At 34.4% G+C, this 25,991-nt stretch overlaps 2 protein-coding genes across 5 annotated transcripts; one reads left to right on the top strand and one right to left on the bottom strand.

Moving 5' to 3' along the window:
• Positions 1 to 198: 198 nt before the first annotated feature.
• On the bottom strand, positions 199 to 8,617 carry Amun (amun). The gene is made up of 6 exons (XM_053751986.1): positions 7,855 to 8,617; positions 4,369 to 4,465; positions 3,273 to 3,584; positions 2,901 to 3,090; positions 1,435 to 1,588; positions 199 to 1,159 (listed from the first exon to the last, which is right to left on the bottom strand). Exons 1-6 carry the CDS (start codon positions 8,001 to 8,003, stop codon positions 1,057 to 1,059), a joined length of 1,005 nt encoding a protein of 334 aa, XP_053607961.1. The 5' UTR covers positions 8,004 to 8,617; the 3' UTR covers positions 199 to 1,056.
• Positions 7,635 to 25,943, top strand: Ucp4A (Uncoupling protein 4A). Of its 4 annotated transcripts, XM_053751989.1 has the most exons (8): positions 7,635 to 7,757; positions 11,495 to 11,595; positions 19,827 to 19,973; positions 21,501 to 21,577; positions 21,942 to 22,137; positions 22,459 to 22,635; positions 22,819 to 23,041; positions 24,774 to 25,943. In XM_053751989.1, exons 3-8 carry the CDS (start codon positions 19,871 to 19,873, stop codon positions 24,952 to 24,954), a joined length of 957 nt encoding a protein of 318 aa, XP_053607964.1. In that variant the 5' UTR covers positions 7,635 to 7,757; positions 11,495 to 11,595; positions 19,827 to 19,870; the 3' UTR covers positions 24,955 to 25,943. The 4 variants fall into 4 exon arrangements, with proteins under 4 accessions (XP_053607964.1, XP_053607963.1, XP_053607962.1 ...); XM_053751988.2 differs by lacking the exons at positions 7,635 to 7,757; positions 11,495 to 11,595 and adding an exon at positions 14,582 to 14,872; XM_053751987.1 differs by lacking the exons at positions 7,635 to 7,757; positions 11,495 to 11,595 and adding an exon at positions 17,473 to 17,592.
• Positions 25,944 to 25,991: the final 48 nt, after the last annotated feature.

The raw sequence follows: 25,991 nt of genomic DNA, 5'->3' as shown, positions 1-25,991 counted from the left end.
TTCGTAATCGTTACACGACTGGCGACTACTTTTTAGAAGTGTTTTAACTTGAAAGTTTGCATAAGGGATTTACCAAGATTTTATTATTTTGCCACTTCGCATGTATATAATATTTTGTAACACCTGTATATTTGCGTAAGTATTAGGTTGGGCCATATTCGCAAGTAGTGGGAAGAGGTTACAAATAAAAATGCTACATTATAAAATTAATATCTTATATTTGTTCAATAAAAACTACATTGTGGGCCCGTGTCCCGGCGCCCGGGTAACACGACCTTTGTATTATCTTGTTGCATATAAACTCTGCGCGCACACTGTTCATAAGGCAATGGTGTGAATGAGGCTTCGGCTATCTCTTAAGACGTCATCGACTTATACTTGCCGCGCGAATGTGGTAGGACAAGGAGTAAATATTTACTTACTCGGAAAAGCCAGACGTTATAGACATTTAAATGGGCCTTGCAATCATTATAGCAGTATTTTCATCTCTTTCAACTAAATTTCATCCTAAAGAGACAAAGATACTAAATTCATATTAGAAAATAAAATATTTTACTACGTATGTCTCTTACGAGTAAGTTCAGTAGTTTGCTAGTCTTGTTATCGAGTAGATTGGATTACGCGGTAGTGCGATGTTGCATCGCGTTGGAGCGATGACAAATTAAGATGCAGCCCGCCGCCTCCTCAAGGCATCTGGTCCGGATCTCATTGCGGCGACCCTCGCCGCCATCTTTACAAATTATTGGAATGTCTCGCGGGATGCGACCGTTCAAACATTAAAAAAAATATTACAAACAAAACCTAACGCTAGGCCCGTCGGCCACTCACATCGAAATATTGTACAATCTCATACTTCCGAGCGCGCCCGTAAGTCAAACTCCATCCAAACGCATCCAAAATATTAATACCCTATAAAACTTACAAAATCGACCGGTATTCTTAAACTTAGGCTAAGTTAAAATTAATCGGAATTGAAAATAAATTACCTAGGTACAATATTTTAGTCTAGAAAGCTATTTATTTATAGCACGCGGGATGGTGGGCGGGGCGCGGGTGTCAGTGCGTGGCTTCCCTCAGCTTCTTGGCCGCGGGCGCCGGGGCCGCGTCTGATGAGTCGCCCAGGGAGTTCTCTTCTGCTGAACTCGCTTCCTCTATTGTTCTGAAATTACATATAATTTTTATTTCTTTTGTTTTTGTTATATTAAACATTAAGTGACATAGAGTATAGGCGTTAATTTTACAGATGCTACGTTGTTAACGTTGTAAAAAAATCTTTTCGTAATAATTTGATAACGACATAAATCTGACATTGGTAGACAAAGAGATACGACAAGTAAGGATAGAAAGTGCGTGCAGTACCGCTGACAGTAATCTTCTAAGTAATATAGCCCTCTCTGTTTCACTTCTTCGTTTTCAATTTGACGTTCAAGTTACCTTTTGGCGCGCGGCGTGCTGAAGGCGGAGTCGGAGTTGTCTGAGGGTGATGCGGGGGTCGCGGGGGTGGCGGGGGAGGCTGCCTTCGCATCCATAGAGTCCTCCGTACACGACGTCGTCGTGTCTTCATTCACTGAGTCGGGACCGAGTTTACCTGCAAATACCCAAATTATCAATAATAAGAAATACAAAATAAATTATCTTCTGTGTTCCCCTATTTATTTTAAATTTTGTTGTATAGATAATGTTTTTATATCTGTTGATGGCATAATGATGCAGGGCAGACTCTTTTATCACATCAATGTGACACAGAGGGATTTCTAAGCACCGGGACAAATGAAAACAAAACGATTGCTGAAATATAGTATGCCCAAAGTGGGCATTTTGGTACTAATAATAATTATAATTAAGAATAGAAAGATATAAATTAGCTTTTTTACTCGCTTGATAGTTAATTACTAAACCCTTCCAAATATGATCAAAGGATGGTATTAGTGGAAACTGTAGAAATTGTCGTAATTTACTGTCGTGGAACTTATTTTATACTGATAACATTCATTTGCATATACAAATATCCCTTTTGTTTGGGTACTTAAAAAAGATAAAACAATCTTGATATATATTTAAAAACGAACAACAAAAACATACGATCTAAGCTTGTAATTATTTCTTTATAAATTAACTAATTTGTAATGTACAAAAACATTGATTATGGAAGTTTGAACTTCAATAAAAATATGTGACATGAGTGTTAGTGACTAGAATTGCAAGCATTTTTATATAAATTAGTTCATTTAATCATATTTTACAAAAGTAATAGTTTAAATAAGAATTGCAGACTTATAGCCACTTTAAAATTATTTACAACTATTTCACCATTTAAAAATAACCTTTGTCTTTATTTGCATAACATACGAGTACCGGGGAGTTATGCTTTTGTCTTCAATGTTTACTAACAACCGCCCACGGTTTTATTTGCATAGATTAAGTACATAGTATTAAGTCGTATAATGACTATTTATTTAACAGCTGTCTTGGGAATACAGGGATGGAAGCCCACAAAATAGTTTCCCAAATTTCATGGAAACTGCTTAATCAGTTGAGGAAATTTTCAGATTAGCAATATTTGAAGGCTGAACTTCATGGAATAGTGTTTAGGATTTTGTGAAATCCTATAATTGAAAGGGTCTAAAAAAATATTTGTGAGTGTGGCTTGTGGTACGTAGCATTATTATTCACGTAGCGTTTTATTTTGTTATCGACACGCAAAGGCGTGTCGATGGCAAAATAAAACGCTGCGTTGATCAAAATATTTCTTGCTAGAACTATGTCACTTCGATGGCTTCATTGCAAGCTGATATATCAGCCCGAAGACAGGCGTGCAGATGAGACATTGACGAGAAAGTTATGTATGTGAATTTGGCATGGTAATGAGATTGCATTAAAAATAACAACATATTTTTTACCATTTCCATTTGTTGAGGGTGGTTCCAAATTGCTTTCGTCACTGGGGAGGGGGGAGCCACCGTTTACGGGGAGTGCAGAGCGGGGTTCTTTTCCAAGTAGTTCTGGCTGGAGGTCTGATACTATATTGTGTGTCCATAATGCCAGTTCCACCATATGTGGAGACCATTTTTTGCCACAGCCATTTTGTTCCTGAAAATAAAATTAATGCTGGTTTAATATTTTTTTTGTCTTCATTACGAAGTTGTGTTTTTGAATATACAAATATATGAACAATAATACCTCTGACACTTAGTCTTAATAATGATTTCAAAAAGTTTGATCATAATATGTTTACTTACTTTTTAGAAATTAATGTGAGTAATTTGACTTACCTTATTTAACCTATCACAGACGCTCTTTATATGGTTTACAAAGTTGAGGTATTCCTTGGCAGTATAGTCGCTCCCTTCCATTTCGGGAATGGCTTGTAGGCATTCGTCGGCCATGAAGGGTGCTATTTCAGGGCTGGCAGCGGCTAGAAGCGCTGAAGCCGTGGCAGTGCCGACTCCCTTTAAATTGCTCAGTGCAGTCATCGCTGATTCTATGTTAGGCAGTTTGCGGAAAGCTTTCTTCGTCTCTTGCATTACCGCTCTAGGTGTATTCACTTTTATGAGATATGATAATTGTGGATAGAATTTTCCTCTCTGTAACAAACACATGTTTTATTATGCATACGGAGCATCGAACTCGTTTGTCTGGGAAAAATGAATTTATTCTCTGCACTAGCCCAAGTATTTTTTTTGTTATGTTCTTATTTTTATTAGGTTTCACTTCTAATTCTAATGCGGATGTGACGATTTTGTTCCCAGCAACAATTTGATTTTTGTTGTGTCAATGATCTAAACATTATGTTATCACGTATATGTAATGATATATGTTAGCTTACATTACATTACATATAATGAATAATTCAGCGAAAAAACCATTATGCAGATACCTTGGTTTCATTTATTAACTTGGGGTGTAAATAGCTTCTCTTTTCATATAGTCCTGTATAGGGTAATCAAATATATCCGTACAAAATCTAATGAAACGATAATCATAAGTAAATACATTTTGAATTTGCACAATGATTCAAACATATAATTCTGGGAAAGATTTGTGTGAGCTGTGCACAACGTGACATTGAAGATATTCTCACAAGTGGAATGGCACATGTTTACCGTAGTGGTTATAACTTCCACATAAGCCTCACTCATCACTATAATAACTTTGAAGTTTTTTTTTTTTCGTTTTATTATTACATAGTTTTTTTCTTGTGACACTATTTAAAGCTTTAACTAACTATAATGTACAGTCAATTAATTGATACTTAATTAAAATACCATACACAACCACGGCGTAAGTACTCAGCAAAGAATGATTGAGTCACCGTATAATATTCGTGTTTGAATACTATACGATTGAGAATTTATAAACTGATCTTACCGCTTGTTTCCATTTCATCAGTTGCACCAGCTCCTCGTGTATCATATGCGCGTCCTTACCGCGGGACTTTATCTTTTTTGGCAGCTCATTCTGGTACCTGTGGAAAAAGGAAATTAATGGTTAAATGTTTCTTTAAATTGAGGATTTGTACAATGCTAAAATGCTTAACCCATTTCCTGGAATCCACCACACATTGTTGAAGGTATTCAAATACGCATACAGCTGATATTGAAATGAGCTGTCACAATCAGAACATGTGTTGTGAATTTATTATTAACTGTTCCCTATCAGTAGTTGAGCGGGTCCCGTGGGATTTATGAGATAATAATTATATTCAACTGTTTTTGCATTTTTTTACACAATTATATCATATGATCCTAACATGCCATAATTCATTTGATAATGCTATATTTTTTAAATTAATAGTGTAGTTAGGTTCTGTATCTCATTTAATAACGAAAATAATAACAATGTAATAAATATTATTTATAGCGAAATTATTTTTCTATGCCTACAAAGTGTTAGTAAATACAGAATAAGAAAATACAACCAGGAAGATACGTACTTACAAAGTGTAACATCTTCTAAGTCTTAAATATTTTAATCAAATTAGCTATTTATGATTTTTGTGTAGATAATAAATAAATAACTGATTTATACCGCGGTATGCGAATAGTGCTGCGTTTGGATGCAGTTTCGATTAGAGTAGGTACGTTGCGGGAGGGGGGCGGGGGGTTAAGGAAGGTTACGCGCGGGAGGTGGCAAATTCATTCATAGACATAGAAACCAAAACATGCTTTCGTATGTAAACATATAAACTAAATGAACCTAAAAGATGTTTAACAGGAAAAATTGGACTAAACTAGAACGTGAATGAACATTTTGGTGAGTAAATTCATATGTTCTACAATGTCTGGTAGCAAATTATCTTACACACACATAACAAAAGTCTTCAAAAATCTGTAGCCCAAAAGTCACTGAAATTATGTTTCAAAAATTCTAGCCTACGTTACTTGAATTGACTTAAATCTTAAACCTTCGAGCCTAGAGGTAAAAATGATTGAACGACAATAGGATCGCAGTTCGAAAGGGCCGTGCGAGAAATGTGGGTTCAAATAAATAAATATTTTAGGACAAATCACACAGATTGAGCTAACCCCAAATTTCGAGACTTGTGTTATGGGATACTAACTTAACGATACTATTTTTTTTATTACCTTCTTATATTAAGGACTTAAGTACTAACTTCACATAACTACACACACATTTATTTCCTTAGCATGGATCCTGAAGCTTGCTTTAGAAGGAGGTCCTCGGTACAAAATAGAGCACGAAATGGAGAGAGAAAAAGCTGGCGAAGCCTAGTCTTCTATGGAGTACCAAACCAACATACACCTTATGCGTGCTTACTTGTTGGCACGCTTACTTGCTTAGCCAATTGCTGCATGTTTCCTAATTGTCATTGTATCGCTGTCTGCCAAATAATTAACCGTGTTAATTTTTCTATTTCTTGGGAGCTAAAATATATGGAGCTTTGAATCTAATGGTTGAATCCTGAAGAAAATTCCTCAATTTTTGTTGTTTATAAAACTGCTTTTAAATTTTATAAAAGAATAGGACTACTGCATATCCTCCCGTGAGTACGTGTCGTACAAGCCGACTATGGGACACAGCCTTGGATTAGCCTATTTCACCTAAGTGGATTTCCTTACCTCAATGCTTAGGTAAATGCGATGCTATCTACTAATTATTATAAGTGTTTGAATGTCTAGGGTATATTTGTTACTTTCACGTAAAAGAGGCAAAAAAATTAAATTTTGTAAAAATAGAATAAGACAAAATTATCAAATCTATCAAGGAAATCCCACAGGACTGAACAGAGCTATAAATTCTAATCCATACTAATATTATAAATGCGAATGTCTGTTTATCTGTAAACCGCTCTACCGATTTTGATGAAATTTGGTATGCATGTAGTTAAAGACGACTTCGGTGGCGCAGTGGTAAAGTTCTCGGGTTCGATCCCCGGTCAGGTCATGATGGATATATATATATATATTGATTTATTGAGAGACCCCCGTCCAAACATAGGCTTATAAAAACAACCCCATGGGGTGAAAGTTTGTATTAAAATCATGTTAGTTCCATCTTCGCAGATTATTCATACGGGCGAAGCCGCGGGCTAAAGTTAGTGTAAAAAAGTAAAACAACAATCTTTCTCTAAGGTGGAGGTTGTAAACAACTAAGACTGACCAATTGCCACTGCAGCGTCTGTAATGGCAAAGTCATACTGCCACTGCAGCGTCAGCCTCGGTCATGACTAACCCACAGGTTAAGACAAGTCCCGGGTTTGATTCCCAATCGGGGAATGGAATTATGTTATAATTATATTTTTGCCAGGATGTTTTTATTTATAGAAGTAATTTTTTTCATAGGTGCTTTTTTATAAAGTTCGTTACTATATTTGTTCAGCTAAATTTGACCTTTAAAATTGACTTCACAAAAGGCTCTTACTCTGTAAGTCATGAGATGTGATAGGTACTTATACTTCATTGTGTACTTATATTTATTTCAGTATCAATTAAATTTAATAAAGTAGTATTGAATTTTCATTAATTTAAGTAAATTTATTTATACCAACTTTTAAGTTACCTAGGTACGCTAAAAGATGATTTGACCTTGGATATGATTTGCAGTTAATTTTTTTTAATACAAATAAATAATAATAATTTAAGTGTATAAAATTTAATAATTATTTAAGTCTATAAAATTTATTAGGTTCCATTCTGATAATTTAAAAAAAGAAAAAAAAAATTTAAAAGTTCTTTTCAGCATTGTGACTGTTACATACTGTACTTCGTTTTTATTATATATTTATATGAATCACCTAAATAAAATATTTAAATAATTCGGTAGTCTTTTTATAATATAATTTACTAATATGTATATATGACATCCTATATTTTAATATGAACTTTATTAAGACTTAATAACCGTGGAAATGATGTTAAAATTGTAAATACTATACTTGGCAAAACCAAAGAGCAAGTCACCATTTTGAACGGATGTAAGTGGTATTTGACAAAGCATTATTTTACCAACTAGTTTTCTACAAAGTTATTGAATATAGCATATACATTATGGGCCATTTTAAATAAAGAATGAATAATAACAATTTAGGTTTAGGCTAACTTGTGAAACATTAACATTAAGGCAATAAAACGAGTCGTGTACGCTAAGAACAGCCACCATTTTATAACGCCTAAGCGCGGTGATATTTTTCCACATACTGGCTTCAGGAAAACGATCGTGTCAATTTGACATCGATCCCACGTGACACAGTGATTTTAATGAGCAGTCCGCGGACTAGAGATGCAGCCGCGAGGGAGGTAGCTATCAAATCAGTTTGCACGGATACACACACAATACAAGTTCATTGACACGCCACGGCCGCATTTTCTCCTTTGGAAAGACGTTTGCACTTACCAGTTGTCCAATTTTATGAGTTCTTCAGGTTTCTTTGTTTTCTGTTCTGCCTTTAGTTTTAGTGCTTGTGGATATAACTTTAAAACACTGTCAAAATCTTTTGCATCTGCCTCCAAAAAGAAAGTAGACGTGTCTTTCGCGGTAGCCATTGTGAACGTTCTAAATGTACAACACTGTTATTTAGTTAGCTATAGCGCCGAACTCGACGCGGCGGCAGCACCTGGCCAACTGGGCGCCCTCTCCCCACTCGACGCCATCTTGTCGAGTGAACCTCGCAATGACGTTCAATATTGTTATTATGATTTAGCTATATTCAACCAGATTCCTAATAGAATTTTATTTAATATTTGTTAAACTAATGTGACAACTTGATATACTCTATAAATTCCCTGATTTTTGATAACTTGTCGGTGTCGTTCACTTGCACATGAAACAAAAAATATACTTACTCATTCGCTGTCGCAAGGTTATATCGGGCGAACGAGTCGTGGCATCGGACATTTGTCTGGCCTCCACCCACAGGGAATAGCAGGATGGAAAAAAATTAATTCCATTTTGTTGCAAATCACTGCACTTTGTTAGGATATTTCAAACAAAATAACAATTCAACACATTATTAGCAAAGATATCACTTAAATGTTAGTCACGTCGATCTCGGAGCACTATCAATTTCCTTAAACCGTGACGCAACACACGACACCGTTCTACCGAAACGACTTTGGTAAACACGCATATTTTCCGTTGCATTGCAGTACACACTGAGCTCGGAGTAGTCATGAAGTAGTAACTAGCGGTGTACATAAGGCATTTAGGTAGTAGGACGTACATATCACCGGGGTGGAACGTCACCAAACCAATCGGCTTTGTTGTTTTGATAGATCGCCATGTGCTTTGCTCCCTCTACCTACTCTATAATTGATAATTTTTTGGAGAGCACTTAGTAAATATTGCGTTATTAAGTTACACCTTGTTATTTTATGAATAGATTAGTTGATAGGATTAGTACTACTATATAAGTAGGTATATCTGCGGCCCAAATAGGTTCTGTACCTACCTACTCAGAACTTTCTGGAAGATACTTTCCAAATAAGATGGTTATGTTATATTTTTTGGGAGCAAACTAACCCATTTATTTCTGGTAGTCCTTGTTTTCGACAAGGCAAGTTGCCTATATAACCAACAGATTCATAGGATTATGGAAATCGTGAATAGATGTCATTTAATAAATTGATACATACATATAAAGTGCGCGATGGGTATGACCTTAGTAAGGCCCTAGGAATAGTTCCCATCATAAAAGTGGGTACGTACCTACCTTTTTACTAGGTATAGGTACAATATGCTGTTAAGTACGGTACTCATGATGAAAATTTTATCAAAATCTATCCAGCCATCTAAGCGTGAAAGAGTAACAATCATTTAAATAGGAGTCCTCAACAACTTATTTCTAATTTTATAACTAGGTACCTACTTACTCCGTCCCTTGTGAAAATTACTCAATCTTATCCAAATCCAACACGTGTCCGTACATGATATGTAGGTACTCATATTCATGAAAATGTACCCAGTGGTTTAGGCGCGAAAATGAAATAATGGCTTGTCCATATTCAAAGTGCAGGGGCATTACAAATAATGTTCTAATTTACCTGAACCATAACATATTGATAAAACAGGAAAAAAAGATACAGCAGGATTTCGATGACATTATAATTAATTATTTATATACTAACTAATGTAAATCTCTGGCTTTTCCATAGTTTTCACATTTTCGCTCAAGTAAAACCGAGGTGTTTATATCTGGTTTCGCACCGATACAGAACTTTTCTCGCGTAAGGGACAACAAGAAAAATATAAGCCTATTATGTCCAGTACCTATCCCAAAAGTAAAAATAATAGGTAGGTAGATGTTTCCAGAGTCTTACAAATTTTACCTTAATCGGTCCAGCGATGTAGACGTGAAAACACAGACTACTCTATTACCTAATCTACTAGATTATATTGAAAACTATATTAATATTAATTCAAAAACAGTCATCTGGCAATTTACTATCGTAAGATTACCGTGAAGAGGGCGGTGGACCAAGGAAGATGACGTCATGATAGGATTTACAAACCGGATGGACGACGATGATGTGAAAACCATAGAGTAGAAGAGTTGGCGAATTTTCTGATTATTATTAGTAGTTGTATATACCTAGGAACTAAATGTTCCTAGAGTAGTACGAGATAGTAAACCTTGAGTATAAGTTTCAGGTAAATAAATAAAGCGCTTTTAGATGCTATTTTTGCTACTTTATCTATTTAGCCGATAATCTTCAAAACAAAAAACAAATATTTGCACTTCTAAAAATGGTACTCTTAAGGGTTTCGTATTCGTCACAATGCACGCTACTACCTAACGACTTAACGTTTTAACACGATACTTCGATAATAGTATATATACCCATGGTACTGCATCTTACCCCTTCTAATTTAATGATTAGCACTTTATCTACTTCGAACGCATGTTATTTAATGTTTTTCTATTGCTACAAACGTTTTAAATATGCGAAGCGCGAGCCATGACCTAACCAAAATAATTTATTATACTGACCTATGACTGGCAATACAGGCATTATGCAACATAATGATATATGTACCTATTATAATTACTAAATGGAATCCCCTAGTGTAGTTCTTGAACTTGCGACCTAGACTTAATAGGTACTACAGTACATTGTGTATCTTCTTATCTAACAATGAAGATTATACCTAACTAATCATATATTATATTCTCAGAATTATATTCTTAGATAGACATAAGTAAACTCAAAAAATAAGAAAAATGTGTTAAATTCCTTCATAAGCGTTAAATACACATGCATACAAATAAAAGCAATTTATTTCAAACGTAGTTAAGTATTGACTATACGTATACGAACAGATAAGCAAAATATCGCGCAAACACGATAACGAACCACGAGCGAACAGCTCTACCGCCTCGCAGAGTAGAATTCATATACAAAATATCAACAATGGGACGAAATTTGAATGCTCTAGGGTTGTAAAACCCTAAAAGAGAACTGAGGGTTCGTCGCACAAAAAGTTAGGGAACAAAAATACTGGCAGCCGAGGGTACGCGTACGCCCCGGTTCGGGTTTTAATTTTTTATGTTCCCAGGAAAGGTCTATTCGAAGCCGATAAGGATTGCTTCACATCGGCAGTCACGGCATGCTCGACGTAGATTATTTTTAGGGAACTGTACGCCAAACTGATCTTTCCTGTACCGTATTAGAGCATAGAATTGATAACTGTCTGTATTTTCTATGATAGTGATCGTTAGTCTGACCTGACTGCAGCTTATTATTAAGTACGCCCCTACAATATTCTCTTGTTTAGCCTAGCTAGGAGGTCCTTTTTATCAACTTAAATTACTTTTCTCTCTCTCACAGCTAAGCTAATGCTACAATAAGTACTTACCTACACAAAAACAGAAATCTGGTGGTCTCTGGAGGCCTCACCACTGTCGAACTTGGATGTGTTAAAGTGCATATTTATTTATTTATATAAGCTTTAGTACTTAGATATTTATGAATAAATATTTTTAACATTTATTTTTCTCTAAATATGTACTTATAAATATTATTTATTATGATTCTAGAACAACGATGCTGAAAGCTCACTTCGATTAATCGAAGATTTTGGGGTCTTACTCTAAAGTTGCGTCTGCCCTGCTTATCGACGACGAACCCAATCAGAATAGTAAGTACCCAAAATCAAATTTTTCATTTGTGCAAAAGTCTACGTTTGGTACCCAACGAAAAAATTAATACGAAGAACACATTGATGCCTTATTAGTATTCTTGAGTAAGAAACACCGCAGCAGGAATTAAAATTATCTTTTTTGTCCCAAGGCCAGTGAGTGTGCTGACTTGTGTGTTATAAATGAAACAGTGCACAGAAGAGTATTGGTGTCACTTGGTAATATTCGTTTTTTACAGCTGATATTTTCCCTTTCACGACGATTCTCATGGTGAAAAAAAAAGTAAGACCTATTTGCTTACCGGTTTAATACCTAAGAACTGCCTGCGTTGATATGGCATGGCCAGGGAGCCATATCAGCGTAGGCGTAAGCTGATATGGCTCCCTCCTTATCAGTTTATAGTACCTATATCTCGAACAATATCAAAAAGGCAAAAGCATCATAGCCGTAGAGTAATAAAAAGCAAAAACAAATCATAGGTAGTGATAGGTACATAGTATAACAAACAAAGTCGCTTCTCGCTGTCTATAAATAGATGAAAATTTGAGGTTGAAAACGTCTGTCTTGTAATTGTAGCTAAACAAGGAATTGTTGTGTGACCACCTACCTATCTGTATTCTATATACTTTGTGCTTGGCAGCTATACGGTAACCACAACGACGCCGTCGTCATTCGCGTTCGGCTGTCGAGTCGGGTTGAAGCGAGCGTACCGAGAATCCATTCGAAGGCGTCCGTGCTGGTATTTTTATTTCGCTGTTTAATTGCGACTACTACCGCCATCTATTATGTAAATCCTGCATTAAAAATACATTTATTTCCATTATTTCATAAAGGTAATAATTACTTTACAAAAATGTTATATTATCTCTAAAACTAAAGTAAGGCAAAAGGAATTACTTTAATTACTTAAATACCTCAGCTTATGTAATCCCATGATGACTTACGGACACCTTGAGATTTAGTGCAGGAGTTGCGAGAAATTTATTTACATATCAAAACATTTTACAATTTACATACCAGATGGATATTTTTTTCCAAATTGAATTTTTGCTTTTTTAGGGTTCCGCAGCCAAATGGCAAAACAATACATTTTCGCGGTCACCATACCTAGGTACTTGGAACTAAAACTAAAAAAAAAATTTTTATCACACCCATACGTGTTCGGTATCTATGGATAGGTCTTCAAAAATGATATCTTTTCTAAACTTTATAGCTTGCGCGAGAGACACTTCCAAAGTGGTAAAATGTGTGTCCATGTAACTTCTAAAATAAGAAAATGATAAAACTCAAAAAAATATATGACGTACATTACTATGTAAATTTCCACTGAAAATTGGTTGAACGAAATCTACTTAGTAAGTAGTTTTTTTATACGACATAAATCGTAAACAGCATAAGTAAGTATTATCTTTCATTCAAATATGAAAATATACAAAAATCGATCAACAAGAACTTTTATGTTACTGCTGCTACGGAACCCTTCACGGGCGAGTCCGATTCGCACTTGGCCGCTTTTATGTTGTTTATTTTGTTTCTAATGAATAAACTCATAACTTTTACCCGACTGAAGCCGGGGCGGGCTGCTACTTCCTTAAATACCTCATGAATTCAAAAAAATCAGGGCACTCAGGGTTAATTTCATGATAAAAGATATTCTTAAAAAATATTATACAAAAACAACCCGAGTGACTTGACAATACCGACTGAAGCTTATTACTTTTATTTGAAGATTTTGAAGTCGAGGAAATGATTGCCGTGTTTTTTAAAATAAACAAGAAGACAATCTTCTTTGTCCATTCTTTGACAAAATTAAGTCGATTAAAGCCGAAAACATTTGATTTAGCCTAAGTACGTTAGGTTTTTCAAAAACAGAATGAATGTTTTTTTACTTTTAAACTTGTTAATCATAACTGACACTGTACTTGTTACATAACTAATTAAGATTAAATTTAAATAAAATCTACGATAATCTAATAATGGATGGTCCGCTAAACTCGATCGTGATCATGAATGAAGTGACGTAGTAGTGTGTATATACAACAAGTCCGTACAAGCGTCAGCTGATTTTAATTTAGTAATACATAGGTGGAGGTACACGTACGTACGATATTGGTCTTTCTTTACATCAGATGTTTATAGGGATATTCAGCACTGCGCGTCTTGAGATTAGATAAAAAAATCAAATCTAGTGCTTATACAATTTTTACGTAGTTATGTGAACCAATGAAATTACGATGTCATAATTTTCTGATTGAACTACATAACTAGTATCTTATTTTAATCCATTAGGTACCTTTATCTTAATTTATATATCAATAGGTAGGTACTTACCTATAGGTAATTATAAAATTAAATAATAATAGACCAATAACTATGTATGAATATAATATCCTAGATAGAATTAGAGGTAGGTATAAGCATCTACAATTACAATTTTCAAATCCCCTAAATAGATATCTAATATGCTATCCATACTTCCATACTAATATCCATAATGTTGTAAAAAGAAAAAAATTGTAGGTATTTTTTTATAATGAACAAATTCAAATTTAACAAAATCAAACCAATTTTAATGAAATTTGGTACAGAGAGAGATTTGGTTTTTGACCAAGCGAAGCCGGGTTGTAATTGTATGTAATAAACTAGCTGTTTCTCGCCCACGCCCCCATGGCGAAAAGTATGTCACTATCAAACTACCTATCTCCACACCAAAAATCATCGCAAACCATTTGACCTGAAATAATAGTAAACAAACACACATACTTCCACATTTATAATATTAGATGGTTATGGTATATTTTAATCGGTAATGCCCAATACTAAGCCTAAACTAAAGAATGAACGAACGTGAAGAAAGAACGAAATTTATAAATCAATACATGTTTTCATGTTTAGCTTTGCTTGCAGATTTCAATAATTAATCGTCTTGTGAATTACCCTAAAATGCTGGTTCGACTGAATAGACTACCGCAAGTAAAGTAGTATCAAATCAGTGGCGAGGTGGGTCGCACGCTGGCGTCTGCCCTCGCCTTTCCTTCCTCACGCTCTTTCGCGCGCATTGCCCCACCGAGAATTTGGGCCAAGCACAAATATCCCGGTCTCTCTCCAACTAGTCAATCGTCTATATAGACATCTCGCTCTAATGTTTTCTCTCGGCTCGTGATTTTATGTAATAAGTTCAATGTTTACATTGTCAGGTGATGAAAGCATTAACATTGACTGATTTTTACTTATTATTACGGACACAGTGGTGCTGGAGTGTCAGTTCTATTTTGTGTGGGTACCTACATATACTTACCATAATCACTTAGTTATTTGTTAGATTTTTTAGTTGTAACAGATCAGCTTGGCTCTGCAAGTTTTGTTGACTGTCTGTCTGTTTTACAATTCCTTCATCTCTCATCCAGCGTAATTTCCCTAAATCTGTCGCCGTTGAAAGGTCTTGATTTTTGTAAAAAATATTTCTTTGAAAATCCATAATTGGGATATGGAAAAACTAAAAGTATAATACACACACATAACTTGTTTATTTTGCCTTTATATAAGTATTACTTATTTACTAAATAAGTATAAACTGCATTATGATGACAGCCCTACATCAATGAGTTTGTTTATGAGGTCGCTACACTCTCTTATCACAATCATTTGTTTTTGTTATCATTCAGTAAATACCTCATCATAATGAAATCGAAACAAAAGCATGACCATATTTTGGTGTATTAACACCATTGTTTCAGCAATCAATTTATACTTATGTATGTACTACCAAAATGCTTACTAGTATTTCAACTAGGACATAGGTACAATTACCCGGTTCCAGCGAAAAGATTTGTCGCCGTGGGGGATTCACGCCGCGGACTAAATCCTTACTTTACCAGGTACAATAAGGAGAGGAATCATTTAAGCACTTACTTAAAACAATGTAGAACAGTTCGCATCTGAATAAAAACCGAATTTAACTGAAATTAAGCACACCTACAATGTTATAATGTAATTCAACATAAACAACAGAATATAAGTACTGTTGATGTGATGAGATGTGACAAAAGCGATTTTTACTCGTGGTCCTATTAAATCTTCGACACAGTGTTGGTATCATAGTTCACCATGTCTGTCTAGACAGTCATATCAATTAATTATATCTTTGATAAAATATGATTTATCTATTTTATCTTTAGATTATATAAATATACTTACTTACAACCTATTCATTGTCAAGATTTTCAAAGTTAAATATGGTAGTTAAAACTCTATCAGCATTAGATTGTAGTGTAATAAAATAAAGTTCCTACTTTATGAACATCTATGTTGCCCGACTATAACATTTAGTGTTGCCATAAGTACAGGTAGTATCACACAATCAATACAAAACAATTGTGTATGCGAGTAGATTCTGGCAATGTGTTTGGTCAATATTAGTCCAAGTTTTCCTTGTAATTGATTAGCATAATGTATTAGATTAGCATATTTAGGTAAGTGGGTACCTTGTTAGTACACATATTTCTTGTATCGGTGCCTACTTACTTTACAGTTACATGGTGTTTTAGGGTTTTTAGACTTCATAACTAACTTATACCAGAGATAGTAGTGCGAAAATTTAAATAAATTGTACTCAATTTTTGAATTGATTGGCTTCATGAATCGTCGAGCAATATTTTCTGCTTGCTACAACACAACTTGATAAATTAATTTTTACAAAAAATAAATGTATCTATGCCGAAATAAATAAATCTATAATCTATCTATGATAAGATTCATTCTTTTTTTTTTCTAACAAAAAAAAAAAGAAAATAGAAAAATACGTAAAGAGAATTTTCCGTCACGCAATTTAACATAATCAGCATTGGAAACAATGGTACCTATATAATCAAGTTTTTTAAGTCGCAAATATGTTAACAAACATAATACGTACTTTTGCTGCTTTTATAGTCAAGAAAACATTTTGAAAAAAAAGTCTTGAAAAAATTCAGGACTTCTTCAGAATTATCTTCATATAAGTATTAGTTACCTAATCAAAAAGGATATGTGACCACTTTGAAATGAAGTAGGTAACTAACAATAATTGTTTGAATACATGGTTAGGTATTATATCCGAATTGATAACTTGTTACAAAGTAGGCGAAATACCTACCGCAATATAAAACGAATGGACTTTGAGCATTCCAACGTCCTTTAATTGTACATACCGAGTTCTACGAAGATTGATCTTCATCAGTTCAGTAGATAGATATTGTTTCACACATACCTATGTATGGGCTTACATGGAGTAAGTAATGTTTCTCAAACCTCACAGAAACGATCGAGAGGACTACTTTACCTATTTTCCGGATATAATATTTTAGTGATGAGATAATCTTGATACTGTAACGATGGATAAATCTTTGATAAAATTAGAAAATAATTTTAATTTATAGACATACAGTTGCGTAATGACGTTTTAAAGAAAATTACCCATGACATACTTGATTGATTGGAAGATTATGATTTTCCGCGGTATAGCACTTTAGAGTTTTATCGACCCCATATAAAAAAAAAAAATAATAATACTAATTTCTTCTCGGATAGATTGTTAGAAGGTCGGACAATTTACTTACATGCGACGGATAAAACTGGAGGAGTTACGCAATAGACAAAGATGGATGGCAAAGTAGAGGGGAGGCCTTGCCCAGCAGTGGGACACCACAGGCTATTAAAAAAAATCTGTTATAAATAATCAATTAATTAAGGAACAAATAAAATTTGAAGTCAGATAAAATGTCAGACCTAACGCCTATCATTAGTTCAACTCATTTGACCCGACCGGTCTACTTAACAATTTACCTCGTAGTTAATGAAAATAAACTTTGTACTTTGTGTTGGCCGCGATACTGGCTCATTTGTGATATGTACGTGTACGGGTTCAATATGCATCATGTTATCACATATAAGTATCAGTATCAGTCGAGCCTTACAGTTCATCACCTGTGGAGTAACTCATATATTTCGTAGCCGCCGAGGTGCGTAGTACTCCAAAATTTCTTTTATTATTATTTTTTAAATTATTTTTTTAAATAATAAGGACTTACATTTTTGTAATCATATGTGTATAATTCTTAGTTATTTTTTAAATAGTAAGTTATTGTTTATATCTTATACTTATTAGTTTTTATTGTAAAGATTTTCATCATTAACTATATTATACTAATTATACCTAGGTACTCCAACTCGCTCACATTAATCCATATTTGATTTTAGCCAATTTCTTTTTCAACTTCCATACCAAAAACTAAGCACATTTTTTAATTACTTATGTACTAATTTTTTAAATACTTTTGCATATAAATTATTACTTTCAACTTGAATTTTGAACTCCATAGACCTGTGCATGTATTTGTGTTATATTAGATATATTTTTTATTTACTTGGTACCTCTACTAACTAAAAATAGTACCTACCTACTAACTAAAAGTGTTCATCAGTGTGACCCGGTGCTGCCTGTCATGATTGTGTATTTTGCAAGGCTGAATAAATTATAAATTTTTACTGAAAATAACACAAAAATGCTTATAAATCTTGTGAGATATTTGTATAGAAAGAAGAATTCATTATATTTTTCAGCCAAGCTATAAATGGGTACTTACCTAATATTTTCAAGTATTTCGTTAACAAATTTCCTAAACTTCCGTGATATATTTTTACAAGCCGGAATTTTGTGAAATTGGCGTATCATTTGGCATTGCAAGCTGCAATATTTGGCTTTTTTCCAAAACGATTGTACATCTATATACATACATCTCTCATGCAGAATATTCTTATGAACTTAGCTTAAGTTCTATAGCCGGGAAAATACATAATAACAAAATTGATTGATTTAAGTGTCACATTGTCGAGTCAAAGATAAAATGTATGATCCATGTAATGTTACATAGTGTTATAGCATTGTGGTAAAATTATGATATTATTTGATTTATGTTGATGCGTATTGAAAATGTTAATCAAGCGACAGTCAATTGTTTTCGCTTGTTATTATTTCCGCCCTGACAAGTGACACTCGTCACGAATGAACTAAAACGTCCATGGAAAATTGTTTTCGTGACGTATTCTGGCGTACATTAACTACTACATATTTCAGTCCACACGTATGACCTTTACGTAACTCGATGGCCAACTATCGATCTTCGATAACTATTTCTTTCTTGACATTATAATTTACTTAAATAGGAAGTATTATCTACGTATTATTATTTCTTTTTCTTTTACTTTTATAGGTTTATTAACTGCACCCCGTGGTTTATCATTATTAATTTTAATACCTACCTAACTTACGTTTTTAATTTTTTACCATTAAACGCCATTTCTCAAAATTTTGACTAAGTCCTAAAGGAATCGCTTACTTCTGGGATAAAAAGTCTAGGTATAGCCGCTGTTAGCCTATGTATTAATACAAGGTATCAGCTACCTTAATATCAAATTTCACAAATATTGGCCCAGCCGTTTAAGCGTAAGGAAGTTAACAAAATATTAACAAACTTTCGCCTTTTTAAGGTTAGTGGGATCTGATATCGAAAAAGTACATTACTTAAAATTAAAATATTTTTGATAAGTCCCTAGGTACATTATGCTCTGATCTAATAAAAAATCCCATGCTAGTTTTTAAATTTAAGATGAGTCGTAACTGCCTCATTAAATAAGTAAGTACTTTATTATTTACCTCTAATTCTCTTGCATTTAAAAGGTCATACCTTATGGGTATGCCCTCTAGTCTTCGCTTTTACAAAACAGGCAAGGCAAGGTCTAGTACTGTACAAGTACTTGTTAACATAGAAATTAACATGAGGTACCTACTGAAGAAGGCATGGAGCTAGCAATTCATTTCAATGATCGATATTCATTGGCACGTATAGTTTAGATTCAAAGTTAAAAACTGCAGCGTTAATTGTCTTTTGCTATAGTCGTCATAAATGACAAATAAATAACGCTTAGGTATACTTAGTTGTTATATGATGGTATGGCACCACACTTTATTTTCTTCTATTGGGTCTCTGGAACTTAGATTCTAGAAGTTAGATTCATTAAGATTTTCGGAATAAAAGTATCCTATGTACTCTACTAGTTTATATACTACCTGTGTACCAAATACGAAATATCATCGAAGCCGGATTTTGCAAGATGAGTAATAAATATACTCACTACTTAAATCAGGTAGGATTACAATTATATTACACTGATACCTAATGTTTTTTTTGAACAGGGATTATGGGCGCTTCGTACTCCATAGCGAGGTGACCATAGACAATGCCGATCCTAAGTAATGCTGACCATACCGTGGTGGAGGCCTCGGATTCCTTGGCCGCGCGCTACCTGGTAGCTGTGCTTGGGGCCTGGGCTGCTGAAAGTGGTAAGTAATTTTTACGGAATTATAGAAATTCATTTGGGATTTATCGGTTGATCTTAAGAAATAACCAAGAACACTTCTTTGAGTATCGAAATAGGTAACGGCAGTTATTTTAGATTTTGGATTAGGTATATAATGTCAAATGTTAAGTAAGTACCTAGATAGCGAATTTAATAAATAAGGACATCTTGAATATATTTTTTAACCTTAATATCTAACTTTCACCTTAAGTCAGTGTAAAAAATAGCGCCGAAGCGGTAAATAAACCGATACATGAAACGATAAATGCATGGTTTTCCCTAGAGAATAGGTATAACATGGAATTCGTTAAAAAAGAGCATGAACATATTAATTTAGGGGTATTGCAGGCTAGTAGACAAATTTTACTTAAGTATAGGTACTTACTATTATGGTGAGTGTACTCAGGTAAGGAACTTTCGATATCTTTTCACGTAAGGAACTTACGTATAGCTTACTAACAAATATCTCACAAATCACCCTTTGTGAAAAAGACACTATTAGTTGTTACCTACACGCAGAGTTCCGTTTTAATCTTTAATTACTAACTAGGTAAGTATGTACGAATATTATATTTAAAAAAAAACTTAACTAGACGTGAAAATAAAAGTTTGCAAAACGTTTGACAGGCAAAAAACTAAGGGCCGTCAGGTTTATTTACAACAACAATGGCGGATCTCCGATCCCACCTATATAACCTGTAGGTACCTACGTATTTAGTACCTGTAGCTATGGTTGATAGTTGTGTGACTAAAGCAGGTAGCAGGTGGATATAGGAAGTCCTGAGTGTAATTTAAAACAAATTCTGAAAAACAGGTTTAATCACAATATGCATGGACGGTCAACCCTACAGATATTGCTTTATCATTTCTACGTGATTTGTAGTTAGCTTTCTTGTAGGTAAAGTATCAGTACCCGGATACATTAGCGGAACTAATTATCTTTATAACTGACCCAATCGTAATAATCAATTGGAAGGTTGGAAGATAGGTACAGTAAGTACTTAAGTAAATACACACTTACTAAAACTACAATCAAAGATGAAAGTATTGTTAATAATAATTTTATCTATATTATGGGCGTAATAGATCGTCATAACTCGTCACAGCACTCCTAGATAGCCTGAAAAAATAATATTCACTTTGAAGTCATAATCGGCAACTTTAAGGAATCATACGTTGATATAAAAAAGATATAAAAGTACGTGTATAAGGATTATATCTATTTGTTGATAAAAAGATAAAAAATGTATTAAAAAACAGTAGGTACCTACCTACTTAATAGGTAGTAGGCATATTTTGAGTTAGATATTAAGGTTATAAGATATGATTAACGATGTATTTATAAATTCTAGATATTTTCTTAACAATAATGTACTGTTGCACATGCTGAATTTTATTTGCAAAATGTTATTTTTACCATTACTAATAAATAAACATTTTTCTATTTTTATATTTGTCTTATTGTAATTATTAGCTTAGGTAAGTAAGTACATATATGTTATTTTCACAGCTACATATCCCTTCGACTTGACGAAGACGAGACTACAAATACAGTCTGAAGTTGCAGCCGCAAAAGTTGGATATAAGGTGAACAAATATTACTTAGTTATCTATACATATTAATAAAACTGTAAATGGGCTATGTATTTACATAGAAGATATTAATCATTATGGGACTATAGAAACCATTTTTTTTTTAATTTGTCTGTCTGTATGTTTGTTCGCGCATCGCGCAAAAATCACAGGATGAAATTTACAGTCATTTATAGCAGATGATTTTAATATAAAATCGGGTACTAGCTTCCATCGCGATACGTTGCTTAAAACCAGAGATATTGACAATAATAATTTATGAGCAGATACAAGAGTGAAATAAACGCGGGGAAAAACTAGTTTGTGTAGCTACCTTTCATATAATACAAGTAATGAACTTAGTCCATCAATCTTCCAGTTAGAAAACCATGGTATGATAAAGACAGCGGCAGGAATCGCCAAGAATGAGGGCGTGCTGAAGCTATGGACGGGTCTGATGCCAATGTTCCAACGCCACGTCATCTACTCCGGCAGCCGGCTCATCTTTTACGAGGAGATCAGAAATAGACTCAAGAAGGAGAATGGCCAGTTGTCGCTTGGTGCCGCTTCTATAGGTACTTAACTGAAATTATAATTTTTTATTGCTTCAGTGATACTTTTATGCTAATTCCTGAGCAGGCCCAAAGATAATTATTGAATAATTTTCACCTCTGGGGTTGAAAAACGCTTACTGAAATTTGATTTTTATAGGAAAATAAAGTATGAACTACTTAGGTATCCCTATCAACGTCACCAGTAACTAATTTCTATAGATTTCTTTGTACTCCTTATGTGTCTACTCGTGTAACGTGCTTGTATTTCTTAACTGAAATCGTCATGACCTTTCGGACAGGTGTGACCATGACCATGGGTTAACATAATTGGAAGTCCTTCAGGGGGTCTGGCGTCGGGGTCGCTGGCGCAGCTGATCGCGTCACCTACTGACCTGGTGAAGGTGCAGATGCAGGCGGAAGGGAGACGGGTGCTGCAGGGTCAGCCGCCAAGGTTCTCTAACTGCAGGCAGGCCTACGCCCGGCTGTATGCTGAAGCTGGCCTCTTAGGGTTCTGGAGAGGTATGTTTAGTAGCCAAATTATGGAGGATTTTTTCTGGGTTGAGAATAGTAAACGTTATAGTTACGTTAACGAATAATAATAACTTTTAATTAACCGGGAAATGGTAATTAAGCACAGATATAAAAACTGTAATTAAGAAATATGCAAAGGACACTCAACAATTCTATTGCTGGTATTTTCAGGCGCGATACCTAATGTCCAGCGCGCGGCGTTAGTCAACATGGGCGACCTAGCAGCGTACGACTATACCAAGCAGTACTTGAGAAGGGAGTTCGGAATGGCAGACAATGCGCTACTGCACGCCGTCGCGGCGTTCGCTGCGGGCTTTGTGGCCGCTGTGGTGGGCACCCCCGCTGATGTCATGAAGACCAGGCTCATGAATCAACCTGTTGGGCCCGATGGAAGGTAATTATTAATCGATTAAGCTCCGGACGAAATATCTTTCCATTTCTAGTATTGTCCGGGATTCGAAAGATTAAGTATTATCTCTTGGCCTAGAAGTTTCTGTATTCAGGAATAATCTGGGGAACAGGATATAGAAGGCAAGTTTGCTGGTGTCGTGAAGACCAGGCTCATGAAGCAACTGGTTGGGCCTATTGGAAGGTAATTTAGTAATTATTCATCCTTGGCATAAATCTTCTGAATTCTGGCGGAGTTTGGAGGACAAAATATAGGACACGTCTGCTGGCCATGAAAAAACCTGTTGAACCTGAAGGAATGACGAGAGCATGCCTCTCTATGAACTTCATGATAGTTAATATCGATTAAACCAGATATATTGACAATATTAAATTATGAACGACAATAATAAAATATAAAGTAAAGATCCGTTCTATTCTATCCTATTGTCTTAAATATCACGTACTTAGATGTGTGTGTGCCTGTGATAAAAAAAAATGTTTGATAGCTTTTTAAGTATAAATCATGTCTCATTAACCAAACTTACTTAAAGACATTTTAGCATCATTGTAGTTCCTCGAGTATAGTGAGTCATCGATTACAGTTTCATGCCATCCATATGTTGCGGTTACACCATGGAGAACATTTAGGAATTTCAGACCTTAAATGCATAGTCCTTGAGTGTAATTTACAATGAGTTGTGCCAGCGACATGCTGAGTTTTTTCCAATGACAGATGTGATCTATTAGCTCGCTCGATACATAGCGTATAGCTGCCGCCATTTGGCTACATGGAATATATTCTTCATTATCCGGAACTCTGTAGGTTTCTTCGATGTCTATTCTAATTGCTTTCAAATAATTTGCCTTCAACGAATACGCACCCAACCCAACCCAGTTTCACGTCTTTTATTTTTATGGCTTCAACTTGTTCGGTCTGATGAAAGTGAGTTTCAAACCTTAATTTATTCTATTTTTTTTCGGATCCATTCGTATCATACATATTGCATATATATATATCATAATGCAGAAAACGGACCTCATTAATATTGAAATTTATTTTAGGTAGGTATACGACAGGTCCGGCAAAGTATACGTAAAGTGTACATAGTTTAAGGTAAAATGGTACGAGTAACTAAAAACAGTAAAATTCATATTTATACGAGAATACAATAATCATCTACTTGTTCTAGCTAGCCCAGAATCTCTAATCTAAGTAAGATTAGAAGATATTCTGAGTCCCAAATGGCTATAAGTAATCCACAGAATCGCAAAACCTCTCCTCCTCCTCTCAGTTGTACTGCTTTGTAAGTTTAGAACAGCTGTGCAGTACTGATCCGTCGGTCGAGGTCAAAGAACCGGGTCAAAGTCGGTGGCGCGCAGACTCACTGCGTCCCTTTTCCTTTCGTTTCAAAGAACACTTTTAGCTATATAGGTATTATTGACATAATATTACAGTACAGCCACAGAATATGTTGTATGCAGAATGTACCGCGGCGGCGGCGTTAGATATTTTGGGTTATTTTTGATGTTAATTTTTGTTTAAGTAGGTACAATAAAACAGTAGGGTTTTGCACACGCTTTGGCAATAGGTATAGATAGGTACATAAAATATTGACTAGTCTAAATATATTACACTACAAACTGTCGAAAGTAATTTTTATATTAGGACGTAGGACCTACGTATTATAGGTACTTGAAGTATATTTATTATCTAATCACTTTTATTTTAATTTCAGAGGTAAATTATACCGTGGCATGATTGACTGCTTCCAACAATCCGTCAAGAATGAAGGTGTGTTTGCGCTATACAAAGGTTTCTTGCCTTTGTGGATGCGACTAGGGCCCTGGGCACTCATAAACTGGCTAGCGTTTGAAAACATCATGCTTGCCATAGGAGGCCAAACCTTAGGTAATTAGTCTTAAGTTTAACTGTGATTACGACACAATATTATTGGGAATAACCAGTGATTTATTTATTTGTAAATAATAGTTACATACTTTTAGATCATTATTTATTTTGTATAATGTGGGTAATAAACAAGAGAGCAAGATATGAACTATGTGAAATAGAGAGTACCATCATAGTATAGGTATGTAGTTTGAGCGCCCTATATCTGTAACTCCGGATTTTTTTCCGATTGTACGAATGTGGATGTCAAAGACAATAGCAATATTAATTTAAGTAATGAAGCTTCTATTATATCTAGTAATAGTAACTGTACCTATAATAGTTATTGAATTAATTTTGTCCCCCATATAATTATGCTTCATGGTAAAGTAAGTATGTAGGGACTCGTCTCACAGTGCTTTTAAGCGACACATTGATAAAGTCAACGACTACGTTTACTTACACAATTAAAAATAAATAATCAGTCATAATCTCTTGAAGCACACTGAAGCGAAATTATACATATGTTTGCCTGACTGAAGTGATAACGAGATTAATTTGTATTTACAAATTAACCTAAAAAAAATCTAGAGAAATAATATCAACTTGTGATGTCATATAAAGTATTGATATATATTGAGTATATTTATTAGATACAAATACACGGTATTGAACAGCACACAAAATACAGCTATAATTTAGTTGATGTAATATTGTTTTCGAAATAACGGTGCTACTTATTATCAAATATTGACCTATATTTTTTGTGACGTTAGGAAATATTATGTTTATCCACTGCTTAATTTTCAGATTAGGTATTTTAATTTGATGTAAAAGAACAACACAGTGAGCCACAAATAATCCTTGTGAAATTAGAACAAAGCATAAGTGATATAATAATTCTTATAAAAAGGGCTGTAGTATGTTATTATATTTTTAGATCAATGCTGCTGTGTTACTGTTAAAATGAAAGAGTGACGTTGTTAAAGTTATAAATAAATTATCCATTTGTTATTTACTCTGTTTTTAATTTTCCAACGACTTCTAGTTACAACACATATAAACA

The sequence above is a fragment of the Plodia interpunctella genome, chromosome 11, assembly GCF_027563975.2.
Source record: "Plodia interpunctella isolate USDA-ARS_2022_Savannah chromosome 11, ilPloInte3.2, whole genome shotgun sequence".
Lineage (NCBI taxonomy): Eukaryota > Metazoa > Arthropoda > Insecta > Lepidoptera > Pyralidae > Plodia > Plodia interpunctella.
The sequence above is the reverse complement of the archived record's forward strand: the minus strand, read 5'-3'. Positions and strand labels throughout refer to the sequence as shown.